The 17,923-nt window shown below is 36.1% G+C and overlaps 1 protein-coding gene across 1 annotated transcript; it reads left to right on the plus strand.

Annotated features, from left to right (window-relative positions):
- Positions 1-1,095: 1,095 nt before the first annotated feature.
- On the plus strand, positions 1,096-16,835 carry LOC120484565 (discoidin, CUB and LCCL domain-containing protein 1). The gene is made up of 15 exons (XM_039679825.2): positions 1,096-1,303; positions 4,556-4,777; positions 5,760-5,897; positions 8,709-8,760; positions 8,900-8,972; positions 9,152-9,285; positions 9,817-9,854; positions 10,524-10,703; positions 10,802-10,914; positions 12,392-12,563; positions 12,768-12,854; positions 12,955-13,048; positions 13,923-13,963; positions 14,062-14,169; positions 16,042-16,835. Exons 1-15 carry the CDS (start codon positions 1,204-1,206, stop codon positions 16,452-16,454), a joined length of 1,965 nt encoding a protein of 654 aa, XP_039535759.2. The 5' UTR covers positions 1,096-1,203; the 3' UTR covers positions 16,455-16,835.
- The last annotated feature ends 1,088 nt before the right edge of the window (positions 16,836-17,923 follow it).

Raw genomic sequence — 17,923 nt, forward strand, 5'->3', positions numbered from 1 at the left:
CTCTGATGGTCCAGAAGTCCAAACATCTGCCACATCTGATATAAATGACACTAAACACACAGCCACGTATATAGCCAATAATATGCTCGCTCCACACACACAGAACAGCTGCAGAAAATGTACATTACATTACAAAAACTTGTTAAATGCAATTAAAGGGCACAGTCTGTAATTGTCACCTAACAAAGGTTTTACCCCTGAGATATGAATAGTAGGCCTATTTTTTAAAAAAAAAAATGAAGAAAAAAAATTGAAAAAAGATTGTCATGAAAAACCATAAAATCATGAAATCAGCCTAAGAAGATCACATAACTAGCTGAATACCATTCGCTTTATCTTACACACCCAATTATTACTCACGGAATCAATTTGCCGCTAGGTGTCAGTGTAAGCGTAAGATTACTGCCACAGTAACAAATGACTGGTTTAGTGCACTTTTAAAAACTTATTGCTTGCAGGTTGTATGTATATTTGTTTTTTGTGGTCAATTATTGTCACAAGTCAATTATTACAATAGCTTTGTAAAGGGTTTTTAAATTTGCCAACTTTAAATAAATTCCACTTTCTCCAAAATAATACTTTACATTTCTGAGGCAATTATAGTGATGTGTTTACTAATTTCAGTGTAAACTATTTTATGAGGTGATTTGGCCTTATGAAGCAATTATTTAGTTAGTTATCATAATACACTATCACGTGGTCGCTTAAGGAGCGTTTCATTGTTTGTTTAGTTTTATTAAGAGTGTTCGTTGTATTTCAATAATTCAAATGATTTAAAAAAAAAACCGAATAATTTAGTAGCTAAATTAAATTGAAGTGCATATTTTAATAAAGGTTTCGTTAGTAATGCTGGTCCACAGTTGGTTTTAGGCTTTAACGCAATGACCACCACCCAACTTTCTCATTAGATAAACAGTCCGTTGCACCCTCTATCGTTTTATTGAAGAAAAAAAGAGAGGGGAACATCTCGCTTTACTCAACTTAGGTATTGAAACAGGAATTGTTAGTTGACTAGCACGTCCCGAGGCCAATAAGAGGAGAGTGCATTATTAACCCATGCCCAGTTGGGGATGGGCTACTTTTCTGCCTCTTAACTTGGATGAGAAGAGAGAGAGAGAGACTGTAGACGGATTACGACAAACTAAAACTCATGGCATAAACTCTGAACGACAGAGGCAGCGACGGGATATCCCGTATGAAACCATGCACGCTAGATATGCAACGCTTTGGGATACTATGGAATTCTCTAGGATTTGTCTTATTCTCAGCATCGAAACGCTGGTGTTGGTATGCGGTCAAAAGGGTAAGATTGTGCATTTAGCCTACTAGTAATTAGGGTGGAAGGTATCAAATACTTAAAATTGTATTTAATTTTTTAAAGTATAATTCATACAATATTATAATTAGGCTATTAATATTCTAAACTGTTTATAAAATATTGTTTAAGTCGACAAAACAAGGAAATAACACAAATGGCAGTAAACCATTTTAAACAAAAACCTTGATTTTGAAACTATTCTTATATTTTACATTCTTCAAAGTAACATGCCCTTTTTTATAGCACAGTTCTGAAGAACACTGTCAAAAACTTTAAGATGTAAATGTTTTAAGTTTATGATGTAGTCTATGTTGGCCACTTGTTGGTGGTTTTACTTTACTCTATGGTCATCTTGCCCATGTAAAAATATGAACTTGTAACTAGGATCATGAGCAACAGGTCACAAAAAAAAAAAAGAAAAAAAGAAAGAAAAATCATGCAATAGTAATTGGTAGGGAGTTCAATTTATAAAATGCTAAGCTCAACAATATATCAGCTTGAAATCACCTTTGACTGCGTTCTCTAAAAAAATATTTTGAGAAATATTCAAAGAATAAAGTGTGTGTCCATATAAGATCACAATCATATCAGCATCCAAACTGCTGGACAAGATGTCCTCAAGCTCTGCCTGTGTTTAGGAGAGTCTGTTAGGAAGAATGACTTTGTTTATGGTATTTCCCAATATGAGCATGAATCACTACAGACAAAATGTTTTCCAGTCAAACATACACCCCCAGATGCGCGTACAATACTTCATTCCGATGAGCCAGATGGGATGCTGACTGTTTTTGGGGATGTTATTTTAGCGGAGTGGAATCTGACATGTTTTTGAGCTTGTACTATATTCTAGAAGAGTGTCCAGGATTTGCCAGAACACAAAAGAGCAGGAAAAAACAGCTTGTCCACACATATTTTTGAGTTTACAGTTGTAATATGATGGATGTAGAAGAATTGTGATGTGACAATCTAAACAGCCGAACATCCTGTCTGCCATGGGCTCAGGCCTGCAGGGACGTGCCCGCAAATCTCATGACGAGAAAATAAAATTACATGCTGCCTGATAGTGTAGCGCTGATGATGGATTGGTATCCATGGTCCCAGTGCATTCATAGTAGCTCAGCTGTAAGGAATGTTATATTGTGTGTCAGCAAGTGTCTTAATTATACCCAGTCTATGCATCCTCGGTCACTGCATGTTTTAAACACCTTGCTGTAAACTCGCAGACGTCGCACAGATGTCATCAAAGTGTCTGCCTGCTGTTAAATAATGTCTACAGATTGCCTCAGGCTGTGCTTCATGAGGTGTTCATTGTGAATTGTTGAGCTGTGGTTACAAAAAACTGACCTTGTTAAACTGTGGCCAACCATTGTGTCTAATTTCACTAGTACCACCAAATGGAATTGAAGAAATGATTGTTTTCACACAGGTTTTCCTAAACACTCACCCTGCCTGCCATTGGTCAAATAAAACAGATAGCCCCACCCCAAACCTGCATCATTGGCTGAGCCAGTGGGGCTGGGCTGGATCAAACAACAAGCAATGTTTTGATAGAAGTGACTATTTTATAGTGACAGTGAAGTTAACATAAAAATAAGGCCAGTGGACACAGAACACGTTTTTGCTGTTAATAACGTGAGATGCAAGTCAGTGAAACGAAAAAAAAAAAAGGTCTAGACTAGAAGTGTTTTTTTTCTTTTTTTTCTCCTTTTTTTGGGGGGGGGGGGGGGGGCTCTACCTTTTTAGTATATCTTGTCATGTGCGAGACGTTACAAATGATGCAAGATGCAGAGCGCAATGGTTAAAGACATCTATCTAACGCATTTACAAAGAAAAACTATGGAAAATTTGCTTAGTGGAATGGAAAAAATCATTCTGTGTGAACGGCCCATTAAGCTTTAAATATTAAAACGTCATCACTTTTTCACAATTTATAGGCAGAATCCACCTTTTTAATTAATTAATTTCCTATCTATTCTGTACATTTGTCTCTTAACATGTATTTTTTTGTATTGCATTAACATTTTGTCAGTGCTGCGAAATAAATTGCCCTTTAGGGAAACTTCAAATCGATTTGATAATTAAATTTATCAACATAATATATTCTGTTATTATTTGGTCTACGAACTTTATTTAACCAAACAGATTACACATTACACACAAGATAACAATGTGATTCGTACATTCATTGAATGATCTGATTATGCCCCATTGGTGGTTAGGTTTTCCAAAAAAAATAAATAATTCATTTTCAAATCGAAATCACATTGTATGAATTCATACAAAAATGCCACCTCTTAAAATAGTTATGTTTTTGGATGAGATTGGGTTGAAATAACATCTAATTGCTTGAAACAGCCAAAAAAATCTTAGCTGGGGTTAAATACTGACTGAAATGTATCTGGAAATGTATAAAGAGTGATTTAGTAGATCAAACAATCAACTCTTTAACCACACTGAGCGAATTGTTTGAGCATTACAGTTAACAGCCTGACCACAAATGATGTTTGTTTTCCTATGCAATGATTAAGATTGTTCAGTAGATTTGGAGATAGATTGCACCAAAAGCGGAAAGAAGGGGGCCAGAGAAGCTTTGACCCCAATGAATCAGAGGTGACTGAGAAATTAGGAATGAAAGACGGACGATGAACTCAAACCGCTCTTCTTTGTCACACAGCGTCTAGACCATAAATGGAGCAGGAGACTCAAAAACATCAGATACATTTGGCAATTCATATGGACTCTGAGATTTAGATGAGCTCCAAACTAGTTGCCAATTGTTTTGGGGTTATGTTGCGGTCTCGTTAATGAACTTGGTTGGGCATGACTGTGGAAGCTACTCTATAACACAGCATTGCCATCAGCTAAACCCTACTGTAATTATAGCTTTAATGAACATTAGTTATGGAAAGTCCCTCAAGTGTGACTAATACTGATATTGGCAAGCCCCCTTGCCACACAAGCTTTAGCGATCCACTCTTCAATACGCATCCAGCGACCTGCCAATACCCACAATTCTCACACTACTATAAATGTGTCCCGTCTCATTTTCCCATGGGCTAGAAACATGCCAAGAGAGAAACTAGTTAGCGCATTTGATGACTAATGGAAGTTAAATGAATGTCTGGTTTAATTATGTGTGGAAACAGACCACGAAACCAGAACATGAATCGAAGATAAAATGCCTCTACCTTCGCATTAATATCATTTTAATCTTCCCTCTCTTTTTTTTCCCTTTAGGCAATGGGTGTGGACATACAGTTCTCAGTCCCACCAGTGGCACACTGACCTCGCTGAACTTCCCGGGAACCTACCCTAACCACACCCAGTGTGAGTGGGGCCTGAGGGTAGCGAAGGGCCAGACTCTGCTCTTGACCTTTGGTGACTTTGACTTGGAGTGGAGCCAAGACTGCATATCTGGCTCTCTGACCATCACAGACACCAGTGGAGCCACTAGAGTGGGTATGACCCTCTTCACACAGACGTTATGGAATTACAGAGTCTAGCCCAGTTGACTGTATATACCCCCCCAAAAAACTTTTCATGCTACAGATTTCAAATAAATGTATAAATTTATATTAAAAATATAATATAAATGTATATATAATTAATTTATATTTAATATAAATATGTATAAATTATCTTAATTTATATTAAAACTCATCTAGGATTTATTTTCTCATATGATATGGAACGGAAATCATCAATTTCAGTTGTTGTTTTTTTTTTTAAATAATTATGAATTAAATAGAATAAGTTAATAACATCATTGAATTAAATAAAATAGCTAAATATGAATTCAATCATCAGTCCCAGATTTAAGTTTTTAAATGCAATGAATATCATATAAATTATATTAAATATTTAAAATTATACATTTAAAAGTAAATAATATAATTCAATTTAGCTTACTATAACAATATAATTAAATATAAATGATAATCAAAAAACATCCAAGATTTAATTTTGTAAATTATATCATATACATTGTAATTATAAATAGAATACTAATAATCATTAATTATATTGTTATAATTGAATTATATAATTATAACTTTAATAAAAAAAAAATTAATATGAATACAAGTTAAATATGAATTCATATATATTAAATATCTTCTCACCCACAAAAGGCAACAATTGAAGGGAATTTACAGTTTTTCACCACCTTCCACTATTGTAATTGTATAACCACCTCATTTACAGTATGTTGTTATTGAGAAATTCCAGAGAGCCAACCTCATGCTGTTATTTAGTGCCTTGAAGTCATGTGACCATAAGCATGACTCTAGCTTGAATGCTCCATTCCATTCTGCTGTACCATGACAGTTTCGTGGTCACATAAATCTGCATGAACATGGCAGCCTTTAATGGCAGTGAAGCTGTGCGGGATTGTGTTGCATTAAATCTGATGTGCTTAGATTATGTGGTCTGTGTTTTACAGGTCCTCTGTGTGGGCAGTTAGCCGCCACAAACAGGAATATATCTCTGAGTACTAATGAAGCAACAGTGCGTTTCATCTCCGGCACTCACCGTTCAGGACGGGGCTTTGTCATGTCCTATTCAACCAATCAGCACTCAGGTATGTCCTACAGCTCCATCCCACGTCACCTATAAACAGTAGGGAATAAAAAAGAAAAACTTTTCTATCAACAAATAAGAGCTAATAGCTACATGGTTCTTTTTGCTCAGAGCATGTTGTATATGATCAGAGTAAACACACCAAGGACTGTTTGTACAGCTTACTCCGTAAACAGGACTTCATCTGACTGTGGGAGTGAAGTAGTTCCCATCCTAATCTCAACTACTGTTTACACTCGTTTCCAACATAACATGTAAATTGTCCTACCGAAGGTCACACGCAATTTTAATACAGATGTTATTTATAAGAAAAGGTTAAAGCGTTTATATTTTATGCGTAAACTGAGACTTTTTAATGTGGAAAGAGATATATTGGTTCTTTTCTTTCGCTCCTTTGTGGAAAGCATACTAACTTTTTGTTCCATATTGCCTGGTATTTTATTTTACATTGTCAGTGAATATTAAAAATAATCTGCATAAGATATTTGATCTGTCCCGTAAAATTGCCAGGGTACAGCAAACTAGCATGACAACAACCTGTGAGTCCCGATTGGTGAAGAAGGGGCAGACAATTACTAGAGATGCATCACATCCCCTATTGGCGAGTATGAGCTGTTACCATCAGGCAGACGGTACAGGGTGCCATCTCTTCAAACCAACCGGGCCCGCAGGTCATTTGTACCTAGTATTGGTTTTCTTAAGCGATGAGATGAGATAATAAAACAGGGTTGAATCTTGGGGTGTCGGGCAGTTGCACCTTAGCATAATTTGTATGGCACTCAAGGGGGATGTTTGTGTTGGCAAAGCAGTTGTTTGGTTGTTGGTCTGTTGATGTTTTTGATGTGACATTTGCTGTATGACACAAAATGAATGTCCGTAAGGACTGATATCTATCTATCTATCTATCTATCTATCTATCTATCTATCTATCTATCTATCTATCTATCTATCTATCTATCTATCTATCTATCTATCTATCTATCTATCTATCTATCTATCTATCTATCTATCTATCTATCTATCTATCTATCTATCTATCTATCTATCTATCTATCTATCTATCTATCTATCTATCTATCTATCTATCTATACACCCTTACATGTGTCAATGTGGTAAACTACACTAAAGTAATGTAGTTTCATTTTTTTAAATTTTGTAAAATTTAGTGTCCATCTTTACTTTTGTTAGTAAAAACGTTTACTATTCCCTTTTTATATATATATTTTTTTTTATAGTGGGACCAAGGCCATTGTGTACACTCCTGGGTAAAAAAAAAAAGGGCCAAGCCCAAAATGGCTAAACAATAAGCTTTTAATTGTCTTCCCCACAAATTATTGGTCAGGAAAAGTGCTAAATCTAAGCAAATGCACAACTTAAAAAGCCATTGCTGTCTCAGAAAAACACTAAGACAGAATTACGTTTTTGGCAGTCGTCATTTGATTGGTTGAATTCTACAGGATGTCCCCGTGTCTTATTCTTTAACGGTATGCCTGGAAATAAAGATGCCTTGATGTGTGACAATGAATGCTTGGCAGGATCAACTCAATTCTGGATTTTCGAAAGTATTGTGAAGTATGTAAAATTTGCGGCATAGAGTCTTTAATATGCGTCCAAGAGTTTTCCTGGTCTGTTGTTGAAGGGACATCAGCGTTAGTACATGTTCAAACCTCTAAACATTCTCATGAACCGTTTGAAGTCATTACTGACTCTTCTCCCTGTAAAAAGCTGTCTGCAAGATGGGGAAGGCCATTCCGTGATTTATCTACAGCATAATCTACAATTCCTTACCAGTGATTTGAGACTATTAAAAGCCATTTGGCCCAATTTCTATATATTTTTTTTTGCCCAGGAGTGTAGGCTTTAGAGGACCTTTGAATGGGCCGGCCCTGGATGTAGGGATCTTAAAAAGTGCGTTAGGGTGACCGGCTGGAATGCGGCTCTCCTCCTTGGCTGAGTTTCAGAGTGTTTGCTTTGTAAGCAGGGCAGCAGACTGCCGCTCCTGGCTTGAATAAGGAGAGGCCCCAGTGCTTGGGCACACACTGAAGTAGATGGAATGCTGTATGCTCACTCCTCCTGCATAGACAAGCACAGCATGACAGCTTAACCATCACCTGACCACACAGTAGCACTCACCCATGGCAGTTCCTGACCGGCTGGCATAGAGTACATCATTTCAGAATCTTTTCTTTAGCAGTTTTAAAGGGATACTCCACTTTTTTGGAAATAGGCTCATTTTATAACTCCCCCAGAGTTAAACAGTCGAGTTTTACCGTTTTCGAATGTATTCAGCCAATTTTCTGATGTTTAGAAGAATATCAGTAACCAGACAGTTTCTGGTCTCATTGAATTCCATAGTATATTTTTTTTCCTACTATGGAAGTCATTGGGACTATAGAAACTGTCTGGTTACTGATATTCTTCTAAATATCAGAAAATCAATAAATAAAAGTTTATTTGTTTTATCAATGTTGAGAATAGTTATTAATGATCCCATTACTGAACTCAGAGTTAAAAGATGTAACTTTCCAGAAAATATCCCTTGAAGTCAATGTTTTGTCAAAAGTTCGCACTTTGCTCCAGAGGTAACAGAAGTGGTTTCCTTCCTTTCCTGTGTATTTAGTTGTTTATGTAAAGCCCTAGACAACTTGACTGTGCTATGCATCAAATACTGACCTTCTCCTGTGAGTATACACTGATACATCAGATTCGTAAGACGCCATTTTGGGAAATGTAGACTACAAAAAGGCAAAAGCCAGTGTATATGAGCACATGTTCCGAATTGTAACTGGTAATGCTATTTCTATCCCATAGAGCTGGTTTCATGTCTGCGTCGAGGGACGCATTTCTCCTCTCAGCAAATTAGGTAAGAAAGAAATCCTCAAAAAATCACCTGACATTACAGCAAAATAAAATAAAAATCATCAGTCTGAATAGTCCCACTCTTTCTTGTAGGTTACATTTTAATGCTTATTATCTGAAACCTGGACTCACTTGTGTTCCAGTGCGTTCTGTCCTGCAGGCTGCAAAGGTGTTGCAGGAGAAATCTGGGGCTGGCATGGACAAGGCTACCGTGATGTAAGCTGGGTTTTTATCTGTGTGCAATATAGAGAGATTATTAGTCATGGCATTTTAATTCACTATTAGAAGTGGATTGATACCAGAAATTGTGTTCTTAAAACCTCACAACAGTCACTTTTCATTGAGGTCTTTTGAGAAGAGGAGTGTTAACATTAGCTTGTGTTTGTGTTTTCTAGACCTCTGTATTATGCAAAGCTGCAGTCCATGCGGGGGTTATTTCAGACAGTTTGGGGGGCATGATCAACGCGTCTCTGCAGAGGGGCATTACCTTGTATGAGGCGAACTTCGCTAATGGAGTACTGTCGAAAACGTGAGTGTTTGGGATGTTGTGCAAGTTATACTGACACCTAGTGGTGTGGATGCAGCATCACACAAAAGCAAAGTTTTGCTTTACTGACTTATGAGCCGTTTATACTACACTGTTGTAGTGTATGTGTTGTCTGTATGTGTTTTTACACTACACATACCTAAAAATGGAAAAAAAATCTCACATAACTACTGGCCTGGCAGCATAATGCAACATTTGTAATCGTTTTTGCAGATCTGTGTGAACAAGGATCATTTTGACAACATTGTCGGCTACATGCGAAAACACAAAGGAAAAAAACTTTTCCATTTTTAGTACATCAATTTCGTGTAAACGTACCCTTAGAAATGTGTTAAAGTTTCAATAACAGGAGATAAACTGAGTATTCAGCTGGTCATTTGATTTTACCATGGCCTCCATGAGATGACCCAAATAAAAAATAAAACTAACTTTTTTTTAGGCTAATGATATGATTTGCATGTACCATGTTATTATTTTACAATAAATAATCTATTATGTATATATATTTTACAGCGGTTCCTTGTCAGATAAACGGCTTGTCTTCCACAGAGGTAATAACTATTATTTTCCTGTATGTTAAATATGATTTCAAAAGATATTATTTGAATTCATAGCAAATGTAATTCCGTAACATTGTTTTTTACATTCATGTTGAATTTTGGCTTTGCTCTGCATGATATTTTTGATAATGTTTCTTTAACTGCAAATCAAAGTTGATATCATTTTAAAATATAGTATATATGTCAGTTACATTTATTCTTACAAAGATCTGTAATCACAAAAAATTACTAAATATATAGGATTACTGTAATTTGTATTGTACAATAGGTTTTTTTCATAACATAAGTTTTTTTGTAAAAACCCTGACATGATTTTTCTTCATAAAAATAGACTTAAATAAGCTGGTTCAAAAACATCAAACATTTACTGCTTTATTCTCAAATGTCTAATTGGACCCTAATGCCAGGAATAAGCCTGTGCCGTGTCGTGTGTGAGCGTTCAGGAATAAATTACAGTTTATCTAATACACAGTTACACCCTCATGTACATGATACTACTTACACCTTAAACATGCTGTTAGTGCCTATTTGTAATTATACATTGCTAGAAGATAAACACTAACAACTGAAGACTAACAATTACAATGTATATCTGAGGTATGAGAAAGTATAATCTTTACTTGTCTGAACAAGTTCTGTTCCCTTTCCATGCGTGTCCAGAGTGTGACAGGGAGCTAATGGTGGTGGCCTATAACACTTCTTCAGTGTGGGATGAGGTGAACAGACTGGGTCAGAAGGTCTCCTGGGCTCCGGGACACGGCGACTCTCAGTGGGCTGCGAGCTCTGGGGACCAGCAACCGTGGATGGAGCTTGAGCTGTGGAACAGGAGTAGTGTCACAGGTCAGAGGTCATTGTGCAAACATCTGCTGTAATATTAGAGCAAAAGTGAATGTTACAGAAGCATAAAAATATATTTTTTTTTTTACATCTGCTTTCAGGCATCATAACAAAGGGTACGGCACATTACTACATTGAATCTTACTCCCTCATGTTCAGCAAAGACCGCAAAACCTGGAAAGTCTACAAAGCAGCATCGAGCAAAGACAAGAAGGTACAGAATTCTGCACATTAGAAAAATATAAGTGAAGAAGAGTTCATTAGTAAATTTCACAATTAATTATGAAGGAGATGGAAGTAACATTGAATTAAATTTGAATTTTTGAAGTAGAAAGACGTGTTGTAAAACGTGCTCTCGTAATCTTTGTTTTATTTACAGCTTTGAAAAATCATTTATACAGTGTGCCTCAATAAACCAGTTTAAGGTGTTTAAGGGAAAGTTCACTTTGAAAGTATTTTTTGATATGTTTTAGCTTACCTCAAGGGCATCCAAGATGTAGGTGTCTTTGTTTCCACAGTATTTTCAATTTTGATATTTTTAGGTCAAACCGTTCGTGTCTGTCAGTCATATAATGGAGGTTTATGGAGTCCACCTCAAAGAGCATGCACAGAGAAGTCCAAATTAAACATGATTTAATGATAAATGTAAGTACACATTGATGGCCTAAGATACGAAATGAGCAGTTTGTGTGAGAAAGTGAGCAGTATTTATATAGTTTTTGCCTCTTGTAACCACAGCCACGTCCAAGTACTCTGAAGGCACGGGCGCTTCGGTCTGCGCAAGCGTCGGAAAGGGCCGGAAGTTATCCCTCACGCGGTTGCGGAAAAAAATAAATAAAACAAAAATCAATGTTGTCTGTTGATATATCGAAATCATCTTCCATTGCAATTTCCTGTATATCTAAATATGTTTAGATCTTCACAGTGAAGGGTAACACTTCTGAAATCTCTGTGTAAACAATGAGTGACGTACACGCAACGTATAGACCATTTTGCAAGATGTAAACAACACTGGTCCAGAAGCACTTCCTGTTTCAGTTTTTTAACACTACATAAAAGCTGGGATAAAATACAACCAACAGAACATATAAAACTGAATCAAAAAGTTAAACAAGCATCTTTAAGATGTTTTCTTTACATGTGAAATAAAGAAAACAGTTACAAACTAAAACAGGAAGTGTTTCTGGACCAGTGTTGTTTACATCTTGTAAAATGGTCTATACATGAATACTGTTCGTTTTCACACACAAAGCGCTCGTTTCTTGTCTTAGACCATCAATGTGTACTTACATTTACGAGTCATTAAATCATGTTTAATTTGGACTTCTCTGTGCATGCTCTTTGAGGTGGACCCCAAAAACATCCATTATATGACTGACAGACAAGAAAGGTTTGATCTAAAAATATCAAAATTGAAAATACTGTGGAAACAAAGACGCCTACATCTTGGATGGCCTTGAGGTAAGCTAAAACACATCAAAAATTAATTTCAAAGTGAATTATCCCTTTAAAACATGCGCATATTTACATAAAAAAGCCTGCGCAAATGGACATTGGACACGAACATGACATTTTGTGTGAATGTTACCCATACAGTTACTCATTTATATACATTACTAGGTATAATCTCTGTCTTGGCTTTATTTTACAATTATTTAATTATACAAATCACATTTTTTCTCCATGTTAAGGTGTTTGAGGCCCATTCTGATGGTCATGTGACGGTACTCAACAGTCTGATTCCTCCAGTAGTCGCACGCTACCTTCTTCTGAAACCCCAGAAGTGGCATATCAGATCCTGTGCGCAGGTTCAAGTGCTGGGCTGCCCTTCTGCCCCCCTCAGAACGCGTTCCTATGGAGACGGTGAGGGCCTGCTACAGAATCTCTTTTAAGTTCCCTTAAGCCACATAAACTTCAGTTTAAACCTATTTATAGTACACATAGGCAATAAAAGACCATTGTATTGGTCAAAGTCCAAGCACACTATGGTAAATTAAGAATTTTAAGAATGAAATGAATTCTTAGTCTTTTGAACCTGTGATAAATTCTTTCAATTATTTTATTTAGAATTGAATACTGGGAAGGCAGTTGTCCCAGAGACTGTGCCTCTACAAACTCTGCCCACTGAGAGTCCTGTCATCACAAGAAGCTCAGGTGAGGGGAATTTTCAAGTTAATCTTCTAACATCATGATGTGTAAACTGGTAGTAGATTTGTTTTGAAAGGCTAAATCTTTTCTTATTATTTCCCTACAGGCCCCAGTCAAGCAGTGATATTAGTGGCAGGCATGGTTTTGGGAGCCGCTCTGTGTGTGGGTTGCCTTTTAGCTGGGCTTATTTGGTGGAGAAGGTAACACACTAATTGTTCCTTATATAGAATAATATATATATATAAAAATAAGAAATATAAAAATACCTTCTATAACGGTAATTTACATTAATATAAAAAAATCAGACATGTCACCATAACAAGTATTCATATGAATTTTAACTTTTAAATTGAAAGAAAAAAATATTTATAGAAATTGTATAACTTATATTTAATATAATTAATAAATATTGTATAGTGTATAGAAATTCTTTTTTAACTACAAAATGAAATCCAGTACAACAAATATTACCATGATGTTAAATTAAATATATATTTTTACTGGAGCGAACAATAAATCTGATTAATTAGTTACTTCAGTTGAGGTGTCTAATATCTGTTAATTGTAAAAACAAATTACTTTTTAAACATCAAATATGCACAAATTAGAAATGTATGATTCTATTCCATAAATTTGAGATTTCCTTTAATTTAAATGTAAATAATTTAAATAAAATAGGAAATAAAAATTAAATGCAGTACCATGATTTTTTTTCACTGGGTCTAAAAATAATGCAACAAATTTAAAGGGTGCAAAAAATGTATATTAATATTAAAGTTCATATTAATTAAGAAAAATATTATTCCTTTTTTTTACTATTTGCCTTTGGCTTGCTCAGTAGGGGATATTCAAATTAAATGACCCATCATACCATTGATCAGCTCTACCAAACTTTTTTTCCAGTAATAAACAAACACTGTTAAGTTGTTTGATTGATACTGTGAAGCAGCTTTGATACAATCTGTATTGTGAAAATTGCTTTGTAAATATATTTGACTTGACTATTTTGGGGTGAAATATGACCCAGGCATATTCTTGACAGGTTTTGTATTATTTACATGTTTTTTATTTCAGAAAAAGGAATGCACAAATAAAGAAATGCTGTGTTGACCAAGGTAACCTATTGCTCTGTATCTCTAGCACTGTTTTTTATGCTGTCACGTATTATGTTGTTGATATATTTTCTGAATGACTTTCTTTGTCTCTGCTTAAGGCTGTCAGGGTTTCCACGGGAAGAAGCTTCCGTGCACAAATCCAGATCTTGTATCTTACCCTCTGGTTCGGAACATCCACGACGCTCTCCCCAACCCTCCTCTCAATGGTAAGATATCCACTGAGCTTTTTAGACAATTCATAAAGGAATGTTTCAAACGGCAAACGAGACAAGGCAGTGTTTGTCGAGATGACGCCGCTGGGTACAACAGTTCTCAGAATCTCAGATCAACAGCCCTCTGACATTGCAGTAATATATAGCATTGAATAAGAGGGTTAATGTGGCTCAAACAGCAGGACGGAAACCGAGAGAAAGCCAAGTAGTCATTCTGACCCCTTTGTTCGCTTGCCCCACTCTGTGTGCTTTTGCTCAGCTGAGCTGCCAGTGGAACTCAGAAGAGACATGACAGGCAAATGGCTTTCATTCTGGGCTCATTCCTCCAACAGTTGCTCAGTGGCGGCATAAACATGTCTTTCTTTCGTACGGCAGTGCTTCCCTGAAAGGCTTCTTTAATTGGAGCCCAAATTAGGGGCATTCAAGTCAGAAGAGCACCCTCCTCACCACCCACTGGCCAACAGACCCTTCAGTAAGGGGTTCTGGGATGAGGAGGACAGAGGGTCAGTGGCCAAGACAATCAGAGTTCTTTCTAAAGTCGCTTCAATTAAAACGTCTTCGCCCTCTTAGCATTCCAGCTGAGTGAGTGAAGGACTGAAAAGGAGAGAGAGAACCGTGGGACCCCTTTCATAGCCCGAACTACTGCTGGATCAGTGCAGTGGGATCATGTTGAAACTTAATAATGCTATATATCTGTTCTGTCAGATTTTGCGATGGCAAATAATCATGGGCACCCGATGTGAAATATATCAATAATTTTAGCACGGCCATTCAAAACACGCGGGTCAAACATGTCGCATGCATAATAAGGTGATGGGGGAACACACAGATAACAGATACCAGTATTGTCTAAAGTGAAATGTAAACAGGCGGGACAAAAAAAAAAAAAAAAAAAAAATCGGGTAAGGGTTGGCCAAGGAAAAAAGCTAGCCCTGGGCATGAAGGCTAATCTAGGGAGAGTTTATTCACTGTACCATGAATATGATAAGTTTTTAATAGCTAACAAAATAATACATTAATATTAATAATAAATAAATGAATACAGGATTACATATTAAATAAAATGTATTTGATTTATTTGTTGTTATTGTATTCAGAAAAGGTTTATCCTCTAATAGGACATTATATATATATATATATATATATATATATATATATAATTTAAAATCATTTTATTTAAAATCATAATCTTTTTTTAAATAAGAAATTGTAAGAAAATTAAACAATCAAAATATAACAATTTACTCTGATCCTGTTGGGGGGAAAGCCACTAAATGCTTTATTCATTAAAATTATATGAATATTTTCATATATCATCATTAAGTGTATTTGATGAAGTGTATTTACTTCAATTAAATAATTTACATCAAGTACGCTTAGAAAATATTTATATAATTTTAATAAATAAAGAATTTAATGACACATTTTTTAGTTTGTACAAGTCCAGAGATGACAAGAAAGGTTGGAAATTCCTTTATTAAATTGTGTTCAAGTCATGTCAGAAAGATAATATTTTCTTTGAGACCAAACTTTCTGAGTTGGGGGCTTCACTGAGAAAATAAGTTGGATAAGTTGCATGTACAAAATATCATAGTGTTGCACAATTATGATAACACGGATTCATTTAACAGCACCTTTTAAATTGAAAAATTATGTAAAAAAAGGGAGATCACTATTTTGCAGAAACCAAAGTGATCTGAATACACCTGACGTCATTATTAAGACTTCCTAACTCGTAAACTTGAACCGCCCAGGAGGACATGATGTTTGTTCTTGGCATCAAATTTCCAATGATCAGGAATATCTACTTCCTATTTATCTATTATTCCTAATTCTACTTCTTTAACATTTCTCTGTTGTTTCCAGACTATGCTGAGCCTGATGTAGGAGCAGGTGGGCAGATGATGGGACTCACATTCCGACCCCCAATAGAGGAAGGCTACACCATCCCTTTCACCCTCAACCACTACGACACCCCCGGACAACTTCCCGAATACGCCGATCCCCTGCCACCCGAACCAGAATATGCGACACCCTTCGGCGAAATGCCCACAGACTCAACACTGGACAGTCGACAGAATCTACCTGGGTGTCGATCTACACAAGGCGCAAGAGCAGAGCCGGGACAACAACAATATGACTGCCCCGCACACAGAGTGATCTCAAACGGGTACTGTACTCCAGTGTCACATGGTACTAGCCAACATAATGCTAGCATGATCTACTTTGAGCCCCAGACGGTAGAACCACTATTGCATACGTATCATGAGCCACTTTGAGCCAAGATGGAATCTCATACCGAAACCAATTTGTGACATTTGTCCTGTTATAATGTAACCTAATGAATGATACAAAGAGTTATGCTGTGTTAAATAGCATCAGGGATCAGCATGCAACAAGAAATCAAAATATTATGTGGGTGTTAACAAGAATGTAGAAAATGGGAGAAGTGATTTTATAAGGAAAGCTGTATTGTTCAGACGACCTCTTAATCTGTGTATTTTTTATTTAATGTAAATGTGGGCGTTTTATCTTTAACTAATCAGAAAATAGTCTAAGAGGATCTGTGTCTGTGTGATTTCAAACCACTTAAGTATTAAAAAAATATTACATTTTTTATAGTTGTTAAATAAACGTGACATTTTCATACCAAAATTCAATTGATCTATCTTCTGTGCTATCTTTTGCATGCTATAAAACTAATTTAAAGGTGCATTAAACTCTCTCTCCCTCCCAGCAAACAAATTTAGGTTCTGAGAACGTTCTGGGAACGTTAGTTTTCGGTTCCCAGAACGTTTCTAGAACTTTCCCGTAAGGTTAAGGGAACGTTCCCGGAACATTCTCCTTACGTTATAAAATGGAACCTAAAAATAACCTACATGGAACGTTCTTATTACGTTCTTGTTTGGTTCCCAAAAAAATAACCTCATGGGACCTTTGTTTGCTGGGCTCTTTCTCAATTTTAAAAGACAAATCTTTACTTAAAGGTGCTTTATGTAACTTGTTCACTCTTCTAAAACATAAAAATGCATATGTTTGGAGATATTTGAGTTATTTTACTTTGAAATTGTGTTCCATGTTGGAATGTCTTTTTTTTGTTTTGGTCTGTGTGATCTCACCCATGGCAAATTCACCCAATTGTATTTCGAAACCCAGGGTTGCCAATTGCCAGGAAACACAGCATATTCAACCCAACCTAAAAAGCCTCAGCATCCATCTAAAAAACTCTATGAATGAGAGCATATTAAAACACGGATAGGGATGTCACGGTACCGAAATTCCAGTAGTCGATACAGATACCATTAAAATTTGATGGTTCTCGGTACCACAGTAAAATCAGTTTGAACTATTTTTCAGTTTGAACTATTGGAAGAAAAGATTAAATTCAATGACTTTATGATGGTAAATTTATTAAAGAATTGAAGGCTACATGCTGTCAAAACGAAAATATTGATGATATTGAGAAATATTGCTTATTAAAAAAAAGTGAAAATCAAGTGAAAAATAAGCAACCTTCTACGCACATAAACAGGGAGCGCCGTACATTGAAGCCTCTGCCAAAACAGGCCACATTGTGGCAGAAGCTTTTGAACTGTTGACCCGGCGCATTTATCATGGCTATCTGAGTGGAGAGGTGAGCTTGCATGACAGCTGGGGCAAGATCCATAAAAGTAAGGCAGCGGAAAACAACAAATGAAGTCAACATAACTGCACGGTTTTCCATGTTATGGCCATTCAAATGTAATCA

Source organism: Pimephales promelas, chromosome 12 (genome assembly GCF_988280905.1).
Source record: "Pimephales promelas chromosome 12, fPimPro1.hap1.1, whole genome shotgun sequence".
Taxonomy (NCBI): Eukaryota; Metazoa; Chordata; class Actinopteri; order Cypriniformes; family Leuciscidae; genus Pimephales; species Pimephales promelas.